The following is a 19157-nucleotide window of genomic DNA, read 5'->3' as shown; positions in this document are numbered from 1 at the left end:
GAAGGTGCTATTTAAGAGACTGAGCTGAAAACAGCACCTCAGACTGAAGAAGTCTCTCGGACGAGAGACGAAACGTTTCTACATTTTTTGTTGTTTTGCTTTGTTTTGGGTTTTTTTGAATGTCCAGAGGACCAGATTTAACTTTTTTAGATAAGGAACAGAAGTTTTCACAGCAGCTTTTGTTTTCAGAAAGAGTTACCCAGTCCACTCCAGTGGATCCAAAACCTTTTAGCTTCTGACCCCCAAAATAACAAAGACCTGTGACCCCAAGTACTCTTGGATGAACGACACAAATGTAGCCTAAAAAAGGAAGATTAATGTACAACTAGGGAAAATGCATTTCCTGTGAAAATGCAGTGTGAATGCTTTTTGCTTAAGAACTTGCTGAAAAAACTGAAATGAGTTAAAAACATGCTGAAATGGAGCTGAAATGGAAAAAACAAGCCTAAGTTAGCAGAAGAAAGCAGAAAGAACACATATTTGCTGAATAAAAACTACCAGAAAGAAGTGAAAGGAGCTGAAATGAGCTAAACATTTTTGCAATTAGCTGAAAAAGCTAAAATTTGCACAAAAACAGCTAAAAAGGTAGCTGAAATGGAAGACAAAGTTGAAACTAGCAGAAAAAAGCTGAAAGGAGCATAAGCTGAAATTAGCATAAAGAAGTTAATTAGGCTGAAAGTAGCAGAAATTACCATGAAAAACTAGAATTTATCTGAAAACAGCTGAAATTAGCTAAAAAAATGCTAAGAAAAGGTAACTGAAAAGGTAGAACAAGCTTAATGAGCGGAAGAAAACAAACAAAAAAAATGTGTTTACTGAAAGAAGCAGAAATTAGCACAAAAGACTGGAAATTATCTGAAAAAAGATTAAATTAGCATAAAACAGCTGAAAAGTAACTGAAAAGCAGAAAAACTTAAATTACTAGAGGTGGAGAGCACATTTTTGCTGAAGTAGACTAAAAAAAATTGAAATGAGTGGAAAAAAAGTGGAATTGGCTGAAAAAGCTAAAATTACCATAAAAACAGCTATATACATTAGTAGTTGAAATAGCAGAAAAAGCTGAAACTTACAAAAAATATGATGAATTTAGCATAACAAGCTGAAATGTGCAGAAAGAAGTTAGAAGAAGCACAAAAATGTTGTAGTTAGCAGAAAGAATCTGAAAGAAGCACAAAACAGCTGAAGAAACAGCTGAAGAAACAGCTGAAATTAGCTGAAAGAAGCTGAAAAAGTTTAACTTTGCACAAGGAAGCTGAAAGAAGCTAAAGCAGAACAAAATGTGAAAGGAGCAGTAAAAGGTTGTAAACAGATCTAAAGATCTGAAGGATGTAAAATGAGCTCAATTCATTTTCCATGAGAAAAAAATAATGGCAGAAAAGGCTAAATATTTCAAAAAGCTAAAAATTTCACCAATACCAACAGCAGGATTGTTCCGAAAGAGCTGAACGTTTTGAATTACGATTTGTTGAAATAGTTTGAAAACTGCGGGATGAGAATCGCACCGAAAAATGTACGGAAGAAAAAAGGACGACGACGGTGTGAATGCTTCATGAACATTCACACAATGACGACACAAACAGCTTAAACATGGACTGCTTTTTTCTATTATGACCACTGTATTATCTTCTGTAACAATTTTAGTTAAATATGCCTGTAGGATTTATTTTTAAAAATTTGCTTCATTTCTGGAGATTATCTCAGGACCCCCCACCCCACCCCCTGACGGTGTTTTGTGACCCATCTTGGGGTCTCGGCCCTTTAAGACCACTGCTCTACTGTACAGTGAGGCTGAAGTCTTACCTGCCAGGAGGACCAGGTCGGCCTCTTTCAGAGCATCTCGTCGGTTCTGTCGAATGTGTATGGGGCTGTCTTTACCCAACATGCCACGAGACATTCCCCCCAGGAAGCAGGGGACACCCAGGTCCTCCAAAGCCTTTCTGTAAAGCAGGGACATTTTTAAGGACATGAGATAAAAAGCTGAACTGTGAAAAGATAATAACCACCATCTCATTTTTACTTAAAGTTTTAAGTTGCATCAATCCAGCAAATACAAAGAATAAACCGACACAAATGTTTGTTCTGTGTTAGATTTACGTTCCAGTGTCCCTGCCTGTCCCCCCCCCCCCACACACACACACACACACACACACAATTGTCCTCAACATTTCTCTCAAACTGTCAGGATTTTTATTATCCAAGTTTGAACAATGACTTTAGAGAATTGTTACACGTTAGATATTGTGTGTTCAAACACCACACATCACAGTTCTTTACCGGATATCCTCCACTGGTGTTGGCGGTAACGTTGCTTGGCTTCCCAGAAGAATGACGGGTTTCTTGGCCCGGCTCAGCAGCTCGATACACTTCTGTAACTGATTTGATTTGTGGGAAAAAATAAAGATACAAACAGGTTATCATTTTTATTACTGCATGCAGTGAGAGAAGTACCTAATTAAAATATTAATCTAAAAACCCTACATCATCAGGAACACTGAAGTAATAATATCTGAAGTTTCTTTTGAAGAGCAGGACTACCTGATCGTCTGTGGCCTGAGGGACGTGGACAGGAAGCGGAGAAACCTCTCTGGTCTCCCAGGCTCCAGCGAAAAGGTTCATGAGGTGGTTGTTGAGGTACCTTACAAATATTAAATAATAATAGGCCTGTCGCAATAAACAATAAATCATAATCACATGATGAATGAAAAGTATCAACCTCATTTTCATTTATCGGCTTTAGCGTTTCTTCATGTCTCTCTCTTTCTACTGAAGACACTGGATGACAAAAAGATCAACTCGAGTACTCTTCACTGACCCCTCCCCTTCTCTTTTCTCTTTAAAATCTATTTCAATTGTTCAAAATCACATTTTTGGATCGTTAAAAGCACAGACATAAATAACGTCTATGGTTAAAAGCAGCTAAGCTACGAGCTAAGCTAACAGGCTGACCTCGAGGGGGAAAAAACCTCCGTCTTGTTGAAGCTCCAAAATTCATGGTTGAAACCTGTGCCTTCGTCTAAAAAGTTATTTTTCTCTGCATAAAGAAGCTGAAAACTTGTTTACTGATTTTTATTCAAACCTTTGTGTGACAAATGCTATGCTAAAGAGCTCAAACTACACTGAGGGTCCACCATCTTGAGAACCAAAAAAAAAAGGGAAAAGAAACAGCCCATGTCACATCAAGGGGCCTCCCTCCCCTTTTTCTTAAAGAGACACGCTGCTCACTCCCTCACTATCCATCCTTCGGTTCAAACAGTCTTTTACTGCCATCTGGTGGTCAAAAAAGTACTACACACAAAATAAATTGAGCAACTTTTCATCTTAAATTTGACAATAATTACTAATTATTGTCAAATTTCAAACAATATTATTGTTTATCGCAATAGTTCCTGAGACAATTAATCGCCCAGCAAAATTTGTTATCGTGACAGGCCTAAATATTAATTCACATCATTTATTATCAACAGAAGCAGTTCAATTAATACACATTGATAAATCAGTGTGGGGCACTCTGATAACTTACCAGGAGACAAACTTTCCCATCAGGCCTTTGGGGGGGTTCTTCACAGCGAACTCCTGGGACACCAGGTGGTAAGGGTACAGTGTGTCAATGGGGAACTCGATGAAAACAGGACCAGGTGTTCCGGACTGAGCGATGGCCAGGGCCTTCCTGAGTGTGGGCACGATCTCTCGAACCGTCCGGATGGAGGCGCAGAACTTACAGAGAGGTTTGAAGAGGGACATCTGGTCGATGTCTTGCAGCGCTCCTCTACCCTGCGCCACAAACGGTTCAAGAGTTGAAACACACAGCCACACGCATCGGCTCCTAACTGACGTGTTCTAAATAATCTGTACATAACCCACCTGTAGGAGTGTAGCAGCAGCTCCTCCTAGGAGCAGCAGAGGAGATTCAGCCATCTGAGCATTCTTCACAGCCGTCACCGTGTTGGTCAGGCCGGGGCCGGCAGTCACTGCAGCGACGCCAACAGTACCTGGTGTGGAGCAGCAAAAACATCATAATCTGTGGAAAATACTACAATATCAATCTAAATGACTGGAGCTAGATTGTTCGTGTTCCCAGGGTTCAAACAAAGACACAGGAATGAAGTCAAGCCTTAACGTTAGCTGGAGTAAAACCTACCGAGACACGCCCAGCGACACCGCAACAGTCAGATCCTCCAGTGTCAGAACCACCGTCAACACGTGCCAAAATACAGGGAAGTCATGAACTTAAAATAAACCAAACTAGTTTAGCCTATTTTTAGAATAATCGGTCAAATATGAGCTTATTACCGAACCAGTTAAAAGGCAAAGATGCCTGTGAGCAACACGGTTATTAAACTAAACACTAAGCCCTTCGGTCAGTGCGTCTCCAGTGGCAGGAGGCTCCCCTTCAAACAGGAGGGGCTCATTTCTGAACATCGGCACGCCTTTACAACAAAATACATGCGTTACAAAATAATTATTATCCATCATCATCATATACATTTCACTGCTTTGAAGGAAACTATTACTTTTAGAGAGAAAATAATATTAAACTGCGTTCAGCGTGAGCAGATGTAAAAATAGGTAATGGTCTTCTTCTGGTCCCAGGACTGGAAAACAAACTCAGATGACATTACAGATGTTTAATTTTTTTCTACCAATGTCTAGCAGATGATAGTAGGTTTACAAATATATTTAGGAGTATGTTTATACAAACTTTGTATATCGCTCAGAGACCGACTTGATTCCTGAAGATCATTGTTGGTCATTGAAGACCACAATTTAAGAACCTTTATAAATAATTAAAAGGCCAAATGTTCCTTAAAGAAATGCCCATCACCCACTGCCTTTAATGTCATAGATTCAGAGTTGGATCATCTAAAACTGAGAAATGTGCTGGAGCAGTTTCTTTTCTTTAACCCTTAAAAATAGTGTGGCCATGTTAAATTAGATTGCCCCTCATTTCTGTGTGTTTCATGAACATCTGCTTAGTGGGTCATGTGATATTTTGCTAACAGGTAGACAAGAACCCCCCCCCCCCCCACACACACACACACAGGGTCAATAATAATCTATCTGTCTATACTAGGGGCGGTTGTGGCTGAATGGGTGGCGGTCGTCCTCCAATGGGAGTTGGGGGTTCGATTCCACCAGCAGTCACATGCCGACGTGTCCCTGGGCAAGACACTGAACCCCTCATTGCCTCTGATGTGTCCCATCAGTGTATGAATGTGATAAAGCTCTGATTAGTCTTTGTATAGATCTAGTAGAGTGATCTATGGTAAACAAGGGCATAGATTGTGTTGTAAAGAGCTTTGAGTGTCTTGATTAGATAGAAAGGTGCTATGAAAGTACAGTCCATTTACCTGAGAGCCGCGCCACAGCGTCAGCAGCAAACACAGCCGTGGCCTCGTGTCTTGTGTCCACGACGCGGATGCCAACCTTCTCACATGCCACCAGGATAGGCGAGATGTGCCCACCAACAAGGGTGAAGAGGAACTTGACTCCATGAGCCCGGAGAACCTCTGCCACACTCTCGCCTCCATGCCGGGGGCTCTTTGTCTCCGTCTGAAGCGATAACACTCAGTTAATGTTTTACTAACGGGAACCCTGAAGTAATTAAACCGGTTATAAAGTGACTTAAGTAAACAGCTGATGAGAGCCCCTCCCTGTCAGGTCACCTGTCACACCACCTCCACGTTTGACTACAGCAGCAGGGCTGAGTGTAATCCTACCAACAACCTAAAGGTGTCTGGTACGGCCTTTACAAACCACAAGGCTGGCCAAAGTTTACATGACAGGAGCTCAGCTCACCTTTCAGACCTGTGACAGCTTGGAGCTCAGGTGACTCTATGTCCACAGATGAAGTTTACAGATATACCGACTGAACTGTGCCATGCTTTACTGAAGATAACACAAAAGCTACCAGATTAGCCAGTGAACGAGGGTGTTGCAGACCTGTTGGGAACACTTACCTTGTGAAACAATTGGTAAAAAACGCCAAGTTTGTAGGCAGCAAACACGAGCCCGCCTACTGCAACGCAAACAGAGCACCCAAGAACACTGCCGAGGATTGTAAACGACTCCATGTCGGGGTGGGAGGCGAAGCCTTACATATGAAGCAAATGAAACTTGGCTAAAATTAATGGTGTAACCTTTTTTTTTTAGCTTGATTCGTGCTAGGCTAAAAACACTCAGGTGCTCCCCTGCAACTGTAAGCTTTACAAACGGTTAGGTTAGCAAGTACACTCACTACACAGCCGATATTTAGTCAACTGAAATGAACTGTGCTGGCCATTGTAACAGGTCCTTAAAAGGTCCAAATGACAACTCTCCTTCAACTAGTGACACCAGCACAGGCAGGTGACAGCGCTCGTGCTCAGGTGAAGCTAGCTAAATAAATGAGCTACATTTCCGTTTAGGATTTTCAAAATAAATGCATACTAAAGTTCTGTCGCTTCTAATTGCCTTATCGTGTGCTTTATATTTTATTAATTGTAGACTTATTTTAATTCTTATAGTTTTCATTGTTCATAATATGATAATTATTTTATAATAATCAGTAAAGAAAACATTTTCTCTTATTGTGAAATAAACTTATTGGGTTTCCGGTTACTTCATTAAAAGCCGCAGCTGTGTTCCGCTGCTTTCCGTGTGCATGTGGGCGGTATAACGTGTTGACAGACAGATGCTTGGTCCAATGGGAAGCCAGTCAGGGTTCTCGCTGTCAAATCAAATCATATCTTATCAGAGCAAAGTTCAAACTGAATGATAACTGATGATAACTGGATATGCATCGGTTTGTGCTTTATAGAGGTTTGTAACAAATACATTTGGTTATGCATATTAAAGAGACTGCTACATACAACTTTTAAAAATATTTTAATGACCACACTATGTATTAGTTGTATATTATTACAAAAACATATTTTTTTAGCACATTTTAAATAGTTTGCTTTTTTACAGCAGTGTGCAAAAAGGCATTTTGTACACATCAATAGTCTTTCCATGATCAGGATTTTCTGAAAACACTATTTTTCCATCAGTTTTTTGCTCCTCGAAGACAGTAATCTGAAAAAGAAGAAGAAAAATGAACATTTTGCACGTAGTTTGCCTCAACATTAAAACAGTTTGATGAAGCAGAGGACAAATTCCTCTCTAGCTGATGTAAAGCTGATAAAATCGTTTTGATAACTCTGCAGTACACATTACCTGATTCTCTCCACGTCGGAGCCAAGGGCCAGGGAGATAAAGGAAATGCTGCGGGCCAATGATCCAGTACCGACCAAGGTTCTGCTCGTTGACAAACACAACTCCTTTACCCCAACCCTGTGGATCAATACATTGTTATGATCAGTAAATCAATGCAGAGAAAACCGCTGCTTTACAATAAGTTACTGCATCTCAACACATAAAACAGCTTTCTAGTGTTGCATGAAATGCTCTCTGAATTTCAGACTCAAGTGTGCAGTTTTTAAACAGCATCAAGTAGCCTACCCTTGTACTCATAAAAACACCCAGACACTTCAGACCGATAGCACTTTTATGCTTGGTGGCATCATTTCCTTTTTCACTTTGTAAATAACCAAAAGAAAATAAATTTTAAAATGTTCATACTTCAAAGATATTTCAAGATAAACACAAGTGATGTAAGACAGCAGATGGTTTGATGTGTTTTTAATAAAATAAATGTTTCTGAAGTCAGTGTGTAAATTTTAAGTACTAACTCATAATCTGTATCACTACACCTTATCGGCAAGTACCCAAATTGAAGTACTTGTACTCAATCTGGAAAAAATGTATTAGGTCACCCATAGTAGAGATAGTTAATAATACTGAGTCCCCATTTTTTTTACAGGTTTTCAGAAAGTACTTGGTCGCTTGGTAAGGGGTGCAGGTCAGAGGTCCTCAACAGGTGGACTGAGGTCCAGATTTGAGCCCAAATAAAGTCTTATCTGTACCCAGATCTGTTCTTGAATCTCAGTAAAATTAAACAGATTACTTGCATATTTTTATTTATCTGCCAACATTTTCTCTGTAACCCCTTTTATACAGCATAGCTTTGCTATAATTTATGGTCATTTATTTTATGCAGAGAGCTTTTCTAGTATTGACAGTAATTCTCAGGTCTGGCCTTTGGTTTCTGTCTGCTGCCAGCACACAGAGATGTCCAGGCCTGAAAACACAACATGTTGAGTGAAGAAAACCAGCATGATTGTCACTAAAAGAAAATTTAAAAACAGACATTCTAGACCGGGGCAGAACGGTGGCGCAACTGGTAGAGCTGCTGCCTCTCAGCGAGCAGGTCCCTGGTTCAAACCCCGGTCCAGGGGCCTTTCTGGGTGGAGTTTGCATGTTCTCTCTGTGCATGCGTGGGTTTTCTCCGGGTACTCCGGTTTCCTCCCACAGTCCAAAAACATGTATGTTAGGCTGACTGGTAACTCTAAATTGTCCCTAGGTGTGAGTGAGAGAGTGAATATTTGTTTGTCTCGTTTATCTCTATGTGGCCCTGTGATGGACTTCCAGGGTGTACCCCACCCCTCGCACAATGATTGCTGGACATGGGCACCAGCGACCCCCGTGACCCAAAATGGAATAAGCGGGTAAAGAAGATGGATGGATGGATGGACATTCTAGACCTTTTCTAGAGAAAGACTTCCTCAGGCGGACCTCGCTGCAGTGAAATTGAGGTCCACTGCTGTAGGTGTTTCACCTGGTCCTGACCTCCAGTCTCAGTTCAGCTGCCGATGTATTCAGTTCATCAGGGTGTTTCTGTGGGGCTTGGTACCCAAACTTGCAAGGTGGGGATGATAGTGACCCCCTTTCCTTATAGTCCTGGCTCCCCGTGATAATCTGAGTGGCATCTTATCTGGCAAAGCATAATTTCTTTGTCTCCTGCTCATTACTGAACAAGGTCACTAGAGGTTGGTTGAACTGTGGTATTAACCCCCAATCTTCTGTTTAAAAGTCACACAGCAACTGTTCCAGCCTACCATAAAAGACAAATCCCCCCCAGAGAAGGCTGGACTGAAAGACAGCACAGTGGTACAAATCATGGCAGTACAAGAGCATTAGGATCCAAAATGCATGTTGTGCAAAGATGCCACTGAGATCATCCAGCACAAAATTGCAAGGTGTAATCCAGGTAGCCAAAGCATTCATGGCACGCTATAACAGTGTCCAGGAACATCTGTGCCACTTATATGGGCTGGAGGTCTTGCTGTCAAAGTGGGAGGTTTCACCAGTGGTACTGAAGAATGTCACAGTGGGAGTTTCAGATCCAGACTGACAAACAGACAACTGTAACATCCAGAAGTAGTTGTATAAATACCAAGGACCAGCAAAGGACCTAAATAAGTGGTGGAAAGTCAAAGCCTCAGTGGTGACAGTCAGTTTTGTGAATATCTACAAAGAAATAATTTGTTTGATAAGTTTCAGTTAGGGTGTAGAGCTCAACACAGCACAGAAACACAACTGGTGAAAGTCACTAATGATATTTTCATGAACTCTGACAATCTGGTCCTGTTAGACCTCAGTGCTGCATTTGATACAGTTGATCACAATATTGTACTACAAAGACTTGACTATGATATTGGGATTACAGGAACAGCTCTAAATTGGTTTAAATCATATCTATCTGATAGATTCCATTTTGTAAATGTAAATAATGAATCTTCTTCATACACCAAAGTTAGTCATGGAGTTCCTCAGAGTTCAGTGCTCGGACCAATACTCTTTACCTTATACAGTATATATATATATATATATACACATATATATACATATATATATATACTATTTATGAATGTTTCTGTTCAGTGCCCTGAGATGACTTCTGTTGTGTCTTGGCGCTACATAAATAAACTGAACTGAAGTGAATTGCTAGAGGTCATCGAAGCACTTGAGGCTGTGACTCTCCGTGGCCCAAGAGTTAAACTGGAAAAATGGTTCCACCAGATCTCAGGAATGACCTCAGAGGTCTCTGTCCATAAGAGTTCAGTCGTAGGAACAAATACATTTCAGTCTTGGGCCTAAGATCGGGCTTTTTCATTCGCGGCCCCTAAACTTTGGAACAATCTATGCCCCCCCCCTCCCCCCCCCACACACAACATTAAACAGGCCACTTCACTTCCTGTTTTTAAATCTCTATTTAATAAATACATGTGTTTTCACTGACATTTAATGTGTTTTGATTTAGTATTTTATTGTTTTGTGTTTTATGTTTTTTTTTTATGCTTTTAATTAATTTTTGCCCCTTTAAATTACCGCCATTGCTTTTATTGTTAAGCATTAACAGCTGCTTGTTTTTAAATGTGGTGTAAGGTGTATACAGAAGTGGTTCAAAATTAGAGAGAAAAGCTATGATTTAAGAGAGAAGGATTTATAATTAAAAACAACAACAACAACAAAGGTTAGGACAAAAATCAAAAACAACTGTACTTCAGTTAGAGGGATTCAGGTGTAGAATAGTTGTTGTGAGGAGTTACAATTGTGTTTTTCACTCTTTAACTTAAAAAATCTATAAAAATAATTTGTCAAACAAATATAATAAAGTTCGCTTTTTTTTTTTTCAACTTGTTTGTGTGTGTTTTTAATGAGTTTGTCTGTCGATTTAGTCGGAATTTCTTGACATGTTTTAGAATATTATATAGGAAAAACTCTGCTGCTTTGATTTTGATGTTTTATGTACAACAAAAAGTGAAGGTATAATAATCTTGGGCTTCTACCTACACTGTTTTCAGTCTACTTTGTGTTCTTAATTTTTACAAAACACAATAAAGTTGAATTGATTCTGAAATGTGCTTTATAAATAAATTTGACGATTTGACTCTTCTGGCTTGAAGTGCAGCTGCACATGTGGAAATAAAAGTAAGCTCAGACTTTTATGGTTTTTTTTTTTATATTAACACAAAGTGTAATTAAATCAAATAACTTCCTTGACCTTTTAAGTGCAACTTAGTAGACAAATGTCATTGTGCTCACAGGGAGTTTGATGAAAGTGTCTTTGGGTGGACCATCCACACAGAGTCTGGCCTGGAGAAATCCTGGGACAGACGGTGACTGCGAGTCAGTTTTCCACTGACATGAGTTTGATAATCTGGGGGAGAAAAATCTGATTTCTTCAGAAGACCCATTACGATCGTTTCTCCAAGTTTCAATGGCAAACAAGACAAAGTTTGATGATTTTCTCAGAGGTTGAAAACTAATTCAGACAACAAACCTTTTTATGAAGCTTGGCTTCAAGTCTAAACAGAATGTGGTGAATCCTCTCAGCGGGGTGTGATTCAGCACAATGTCCCCTACAATTCCTGCAACAGATTACCCGGCAAACTGAGAGGAGCGGAGGGGTCTGAAGACTGAAAGAAAACTTTTGGTACAATAGCCTACATGGTTACTGTGTCCCAAAACAAATAAAGATAAGAAAGTTTAGGTTTTGTCTACAAGTGATTTTACTTATTTAAGTTGACTGAAAATTTGATTAACTTTACAAACAACTGAATAATGTCTCTTTAGTTTAAGCCAAGCTTTGAGAGCGTCTTCTCTTAAACAATGTTCAGGTTTGACAAACAGAGGAACAATGCAACAGTAAAGATAAAACAACACCACAAACCAATGTATATTTATGAAATGACAGTAATGTCTGAATACCTTTGCGCTGGTTATCCAGAGCTTTTCCATAATTCACTCGTCCACAGTTCTCCACAAGCAAAGCCAGAGTCCTGTGGGCCTTTAGGACACAAACACGGAGGTTAATGGGAGAGTTCGCTTGAGAAAACGTCTTATATAGAAACACAAACAACAAAAACAAAAAAACAAACATTTAGAAAAATGTGCAGATTGTGAAAATTTGGTTTCCGATTTTTATAGATTTGTGAAAATATTTGAAATAAACAAAAATACACATGAAAATGTTTTTGGGTAACTGCCATAAAGCTGAATTTCCAAAACTAAAGCAGATTAATGGATTTCACTGTGTTTTATGTTGCATGCCAGTTTATCACATGCTTTATTTTTTTTTTATCTTCTGAGTGTTGTTGGCATTGTCTTGCTGAAATAAGCAAGACTAAATATTAAAGAGACATGAAAGAAACATGTTGATCCAAATTGATCCTTATTTAGTTTAGATGATGCCTGAAAAGCTGTAAAAGATACCCTCAGCAAATGTGCATCTAGGTGTCTGAAAGGTCCTTATCAAAAATTGGGATGCCACTTGAAAATCCAAGATGGCCACCTCCGTGCATACAGTATATAAAAACCAGATATCCCTATCATTTGAGAAAATTGTATTCTAGTTTTATATTGCTTAAAAGTATATTTTCCTCAAATGATTGGGGTAGCCCTTTGGGTGGCCGAAGATTATCTATGGGGACCAAGGCCACCATTGGCCACCCTCTGACTCCAGCATTGAACCTGGTGGTGGATAAAATTGCTCCCTCCACTCTCCAGGAGCTGTCACTCTGTGTTGCCTCGGAAGATCCATTCATCCGTTATCTTCCACTTGTTCTGAAGTCGGGTCGCGGGTGCAGAAGCTTGAGCGGGTGGCCCAGACATCTCTTTCCACAGCCACCTCTTCTAGCTCTTCTGGGAGGACCCCAAAGCATTCCCAGGTCAACCGAGAGACATTCTCGCCAACTCGTCCTCGGTCTTTCCCTAGGTCTCCTCCCAGTTGGACATGCCCGAACCACCTCAACTGGCTCCATTCAAAGCATCGGAAGAGGAAAATTGTTCTTCTCCACAGTGTAACTCCTACCCACCTGAATACCTTCTACCAAAAACATTAAAGTTTACTTTCATTCCCTGTTCAATTCCAGAAAAACACTAATTTCCAAAACTACAAACATTCACAAGTCAAATCCCTCAGAGACGGAGGACATTGGGGGCACCACTTGTTTATATTGTTCTGTTCTACTGACTTTTTTTACTTGTCCTGTTTTATGCTCGGTTTGGTTGAGAACGTCTTAAGTAAAACTTGCACAGGTTCAAAGTTTTATTCCTTCTTTTTTCCTTGGCATTTTTCATGTAAAGTATTTTGTAGTTCATTTTGTTATTTTTTTATTGTATGTTTATTGTCAATTAAAAGGTTGGTCTTGCCTTTTTTGGAATTTACTCAAAACCTAAGTGTTATTTGAAAAGTTTGTGTTTAACATGTCTTCAGCAAATGAGACGTTTGGATGAGACATTTTGAAATAAATACCTCAGCTTCAGGGAGCGTGACCTCATGGCACTTGTAGTCCAAACATCCAACAAACTGTCCATCCACGAACACCTGGAGAACATCAGCAGGTACTTTGGCAACACTTTTCTGCACCACAGTGTGTAATAATGGTTGACTCTCCATGCGCTCACCAGCGCTCTGTCCCTGATGTTGTTCTGGGAGCTCAGCGTTCCTCCTCTGCTGATGGTGGTTTCATACAGAGTGTAACCACTGGACTGACCGTTGTTGTCGTTGACTGGCAGATTCTCCATGTTTACAGGCCTCTCTGACTGGTACGGCTGCGTGGGTCAATAACCACATGTTGGAAACGACAGTTTAAAAACATGAATACAGTAGTCCCTCGATAATTCGTGGTTTTACATTCGCGGACTCGCTTTTGCGTTTTTTCAAAAGTGAGATTGTACACGAAAAATAATTGTACACGACACATGATTGTCAACTTTAATATCACGTGACTGGGACAGTACGGGATATTGTACAGTAAAGAGTAAAAAAAAACTTCGGACAGGTGCTGCCATTTTGTAGTTTTCTCTCAATAAGCCTACACTGTATCGCCACTCATGAGGACTACATTTCCCAGAAGCCAACAGTGCCTCACCTAGAAGTCCTGTTGCCCTCAGCTGAAATACTAGAAGGAAAGTTTTGATCTGATCAGAAAAAGTTCAACACTTACAGTGACTTCGGCACCCAGCAGATGCAGAGAGCTGCATGGAACCTACCGGAAACCAGACCAGAACCAGAGCAGAACCGGACCTCCAGACCCTTCAACAAACCTGAGAGCTGCTAGTCAGGACATGAAGACATCTGAATGGCAATGTGCACCACTGTAAGTCCGGTCTTTCTATGTGCCCCCTGGGACTTAAAAAAAAAAAAATCTCGACCACTCAATCGGACCACCAGTCGTGCAAAATGCACTTTGGTGCTCAACGGCTGCACAGGACTGGAGCAGAACCGGAGCAGAACCAGACCCCCAGACTCATTGGTGTTTCTGAGCGGGGACACACGCTGCTGTAGGTGTAAGTCTGAGCAGAACTGAGAGCTGCTGTTCTGCCACGATGGTGAGTAAAATTTAGTAGCTACATATAAATATGTTGTTAAAATGATGTAGGTTTAAGAGTTTAGAACATTGGTCTCCAAACTCTTTTGCACCACAGACTAGTTTAATGGCAGAAATGTCAGACAATATTTTCACAGACCAGAAGGGGGGTGGGTGGGGGGTCTGGGGGTCCTCCCCCAGAGAATTTTGAATGACGAAGATGCCATTTTTTTTTTTTTTTTTCATTTAGCCTTTATTTATCCAGGTTAGTCTCATTGAGCCACGAGAACTCATTTTCAAGAGAGACCTGTTTTAGGGAGCACATGGTGGGGGTTAAGGGCCTTGCTCATGGGCCCAGAGTGGGGCGAATGAGGGTAGGGGCAAGTGTGGGTGTTTCACCTACCCCACCCACAATTTTGATGTTGTCGGGGCCAGGGCGTGAACCGGCGATCTTCAGATCACAAGCCCACCTCTCTAACCTCTGCGCCACCACTCCCCCAAATTCTGGATTCCTGCATTCTGGTGAGTTTTTACAGGTTTATACATTAGAATAACATGAAACAAAATATATAAACTCTGTTATTTAATCTCTATGATTACAAAGCGTTCGTAATGTCAAACCGCTGCATCTCTGCAGGTAAGAGGCGTTCACTTCAGGACAAATTGAGGTCACTGATTGGTCAGTTGCTCATGTGCCTACTGGATTGATTGAGGAAGGTCAGGGATCTGATTACTGCAACAAAAATAAATAAATATTGGCCCATTTTAAAACTGTCATCATTTATTCAATATTTGTTCAATATTTTGGTGGATCTAAGGTTTGAGAACTGAGTTTCCTGATCCTAATGATGGGTTCTTTATTTGTCAGGGGTGCTGAGTTAGCATGTAGGGACCCAAAAAGAGGCTAAAATCACCACTGAAGCCAGTTTATATTTATAATTTACTTTTAAACACTTTATGTGTGATTTATAAGTGTATTAAGCACAGGATCATTTCTCATAGTTGTTTACTTAGTATATCCCACATCGTGGTCAGCTACACCTATTCTTCCTCCCTGCTCCGCACCTTGCTCCATGTCTCATAGCAGTCCTGTGTCATTTAGCCACCCACAAACTCAGATAAAGGACAGGACTTAACTTGGTCAAAGGAGGTCCGACAATATTGAGAAAGTGCAGAGATGGTGGTGTGTAAAAAAGTTCGGTTTGGGGAGCAGATCAGATTCATCTGGGAACGTAAGACTGTCTGGAAACTAGTTTAATTTTAGCACCTTGTATTTTGAATTTTAATAAATATAACCCATCACATCAAATCAGGGATTAAGATTAAATTTGATGTTTTCAAATTAAACTAAACACTTTATCATATTTACATAAGTGCTTCCTGAGTCTTCAAACTGGATCAGACCTTTGGAACCTATTGCTACCTGCCTGCCTGTCTACTCCCCTAGAATCTCCAGCCTTTCTCTCTGCGGACCAACCTTTGGAAACTGTAAGAACTTGTCTTTCAGCATTATTAGACCCGAACTTCCTTGTTACCATTACCTCAGCAGACTCCCTTCTACATATTTCCTCGAATCACCTGTAAGTAAATCTCACGTTTTGCATTTAAACTTCAAATATGATTCTTCTTGTTTCGTGTTATGAACCTTGCAACCATGATGGCTAATTGGAATAACCTATTTGGTTTGAATCCTGTTTTTAGCATATTTTTATAAGGATTCCTTGACGGCATTTGAAAGAGAAAACCTCATACTGTATTTGGATATCAAGATTTTACAGCTGGAATAAGTCTCAAAGTTCATGTTCAATAATCCAGGTAAAAAAAATCCAACTAAGTTAAGTCAGGTCCTCTGGACTGTTTCTTTTTTTTTTCTGAAACATTTAGTCTTTCATCCAAAAGGCTTCACCAGGAGCCACAACAAACTCAGTCTTATAAATAGCACCTTCTCAGAGTAGATCAACCAGTTTTGCTCTTTTGGTTGTCAGCAGCAAACTGGTTGATCCACTCTGAGAAGGTGCTATTTATAAGACTGAGCTGAATACAGCACCTCAGACTGAGGAAGTCTTTTGGATGAAAGGCGAAAGGTTTCTACTTTTTTTGTTGTTGTTTTGCTTTGTTTTGTTTTTTGAATGTCCAGAGGACCAGATTTAACTTTTTTAGACATAACCAGAATGGTTCAAAATATCTAAATTCATACTCAATCATCCAGGTATCAAATCCAATAATTCTCACAATAATTCTCAGTCAGGTCATCTGGACAGCTTGTTTTTTATAGAGACATTTCACCCTCTATCCGGAGGGCTTCATCAGTCTGAGGAGTTCCAGTAAACTGTTTCCCCACCAAGCAGTAAACTCCTTAAGTGGACCAACCAGTTTGCTGGAGCTAAGATGGTTTCTGGGGGCCGTCCTGTCCCTCGTCGACTCCTCCCAGGCAGGCAGCCACAGCCAACAAAGTTAAATTTATTTATAAGACCGAGTTTGTTGTGGCTCCTCAGACTGATGGAAGTCCATCCATCCATCCATTATCTTTACCCGCTTCTTCCATTTTGGGTCACGGGGGTCGCCGGTGCCCATGTCCAACAATCACTGTGCGAGGGGCGGGGTACACCCTGGACAGGTCTCCACTCCATCACAGGGACACATAGAGACAAACGAAACAAACAACCGTTCACTCTCTCACTCACACCTAGGGACAATTTAGAGTTACCAATCAGCCTAACATGCATGTTTTTGGTCTCTGGGAGGAAACCGGAGTACCCAGAGAAAACCCACGCATGCACGGAGAGAACATGCAAACTCCACCCAGAAAGGCCCCTGGACCGGGGTTTGAACCAAGGACCTGCTCACTGAGAGGCAGCAGCTCTACCAGTTGCGCCACTGTGCTGCCCGGTGTTAATTATATTTGAGAAATTATCACAAATTTTTCAACTGATGCACTACAGTGGCTTATATCTGAACTTCGATGTGACGGGTCACGTACAACCTGTCCCATAAGGTGCTCACCTTGTCTGTGAACTGGAGGCTGTCCCACAGGGAGATGTGCTGCTGTGTTAAAACAGTCTGGTAAGCCACCCTCTCCTGAGGCAGGGGGACTTCAGGAAGAGGCTCAGCTGGAACACATGTCGACTAATTCAATAAGACAGTCAGCAGTTTTGGATGAAAGTCCAAATTCATAGAAAGAAATGTCTCTTCCAGTTAAATTTGTAGATAACTGAAGGTCTTACAGTGATACTGGCTGAACAGATTCCTCAGAAGGTGATATTTGATGGTGCAGTCTCCAGCCTCAGAGAGCGGAGCATCATAATCTGCCAATGAACAAAAACCAGTTTGAAGCCATTGCTGTTTTACCAGAGAACATATTCTACAGCTTTGTATGCACTCATTGCTTTTAGTTCTTCACGTCCTACCGTAACTTGTGACCTGAGGTTTGTAGGTCCCAAAGTCCATGGCTCCATTCACGAAGCCAAAGTTAGTCCCTCCATGAAACATGTAGAGGTTGATGGAAACGCCCCTCTCCAAGATTTCAGCCACCACAGCGAGCATATCTGCAGAGTGCAGCTCACAGGTAGGACAGTCCGGAGAACAGAAACGTTCCAATGTGGTTCAGTTTCTTTACCTTCTGCGTGGAAGACATGATGGTGCTCTCCCCAAGTGTCAAACCAGCCAGACCAGTACTCCATCACCATCAGAGGTTTTTGGGGCTTCACAGAAAAAAGACAGAACACCCAGAAGTATGAGTGTTTTTCTAGACTGGAAATGAACAGGGAATTAAAGTTTTTGGTGTAAGATGTTCATCCATTCAACCTTTTATTTATACAGGTTAGTACCATTGAGCCTCAGGGACTCATTTACAAGAGAGACCTGATTTTAACAAAGAGTGATGACAACAGTGGACAACGACAACAATAGACAATCATAAAGGATGCGTACATTTTTTTTTTTTTTAACAAATTGATTGGAAGGCGGTGTAGAAAACTAAAAACAGGAACATGTCTGCATTGGTTTTTGCCATGAGCTTAACAGACGTTTAAAGTCACTTAGAGATGTCCAGGCCGAGAGCTTCAGATCTTTTTGTAAGATACTCCAGGAAACAGGAGCGGAGTAGGAGAAGGCCCTATTGCCTAGTTCAGTCCTCAATGAGGGAACAAGTTCAAGTAGAGTTAGTAATGGTGGAGTCAGGGGTGGCCAATCGTGGCCTTGGCCCCCATAGATTAAAGGTAATGTAGTGAACTCGGCCTCCGACCAAAACCTGCCTCTGAAGACCTTCATGGGACAGGAACTGTTATTTCATTGATTTGAATCCAGAAATACAAATTAGCTCATCCAGAGACTGTCTAATCGTATCCTGAACTAATCAATTGAAAGAACACTCTTCTTTTATAGTATCATTACTATTTTACAATATTTTGATAAATCAAAAGTATGTTTAGTTCATACCATTTCTAAATGTTGAAGTGAACCACTCATTTTAAATCAACTGTGAAACAGTATTAATGATTTTTTTAATCCTCATTTAAATTAGAAATCAAGTAAAATGTCTATTTACAAAGTAATTGTGCATTTTTGATCTTCTGTCTGAAATGAGAAGAAGTGATGTCGGTCGAAAGTCAGAAAGGAGTTATTAGAACGAAGTGGATTGTTTTTAAACCTAGCAGACGGTAAATAAGAAGCTATTGGCACCTGCTTCCTCCCACTTCGCCATAACGTGTCTTCTGTCTGAACTGAAAGTCTCTAAAACATTCCTGCTGTTTTCTTGACTTGTAATGACCCTCTGACATCACTAGAACCACACTCTGTTGGTAGTTTCAACCAATCAGGAAGTCCTGAAGTGACCAGAAGTGAGAACTCTTTGAGTCCACACTTCCTGGAACTTCTCAGTCTTCAGTCTTCTTGAGTCTTTGACCGGAGTCTTCCTGGGGTCTT

The 19157-nt window shown here is 40.7% G+C and overlaps 2 protein-coding genes across 2 annotated transcripts in view; both read right to left on the bottom strand.

Moving 5' to 3' along the window:
• ilvbl (ilvB (bacterial acetolactate synthase)-like) overlaps positions 1-6183 on the bottom strand; it is a 13431-nt gene extending 7248 nt beyond the window's left edge. Inside the window, exons 1-8 of the mRNA XM_037677769.1 lie at positions 5958-6183; positions 5349-5550; positions 3862-3989; positions 3521-3771; positions 2536-2635; positions 2275-2372; positions 1801-1937; positions 200-300 (exon numbers count right to left, since the gene is read on the bottom strand). Coding sequence (XP_037533697.1) covers positions 200-300; positions 1801-1937; positions 2275-2372; positions 2536-2635; positions 3521-3771; positions 3862-3989; positions 5349-5550; positions 5958-6071 — 1131 coding nt within the window. The 5' untranslated portion in view covers positions 6072-6183. The remainder of the gene's footprint in view (positions 1-199; positions 301-1800; positions 1938-2274; positions 2373-2535; positions 2636-3520; positions 3772-3861; positions 3990-5348; positions 5551-5957) is intronic.
• Positions 6184-6942: 759 nt separating this feature from the next.
• LOC119410846 (beta-galactosidase-1-like protein 2) lies at positions 6943-18936 on the bottom strand. The gene is made up of 12 exons (XM_037677768.1): positions 18929-18936; positions 17851-17984; positions 17642-17779; positions 17459-17539; positions 17238-17344; positions 13330-13476; positions 13178-13249; positions 11632-11710; positions 11204-11291; positions 10966-11080; positions 7195-7311; positions 6943-7053 (listed from the first exon to the last, which is right to left on the bottom strand). The coding sequence occupies exons 1-12, from the start codon at positions 18934-18936 to the stop codon at positions 6943-6945; spliced, it is 1197 nt and encodes a 398-aa protein (XP_037533696.1).
• Positions 18937-19157: the final 221 nt, after the last annotated feature.

The sequence above is a fragment of the Nematolebias whitei genome, chromosome 6 (genome assembly GCF_014905685.2).
Source record: "Nematolebias whitei isolate Nwh7 chromosome 6, NemWhi1, whole genome shotgun sequence".
NCBI classification, from domain to species: Eukaryota; Metazoa; Chordata; class Actinopteri; order Cyprinodontiformes; family Rivulidae; genus Nematolebias; species Nematolebias whitei.
Note: the sequence above shows the minus strand (reverse complement) of the source record. Positions and strands in the feature narration are given on the sequence as shown.

What these genes read in the sequence shown, in the direction of transcription:
- LOC119410846 (XM_037677768.1), bottom strand. An exon ending in TCATGTCTTCCACGCAGAAG is followed by an intron (nt 17,780 to 17,850) that starts GTAAAGAAACTG and finishes TGCACTCTGCAG; the next exon opens with ATATGCTCGCTGTGGTGGCT. An exon ending in TCTGGATAACCAGCGCAAAG is followed by an intron (nt 11,292 to 11,631) that starts GTATTCAGACAT and finishes AATCTGTTGCAG; the next exon opens with GAATTGTAGGGGACATTGTG.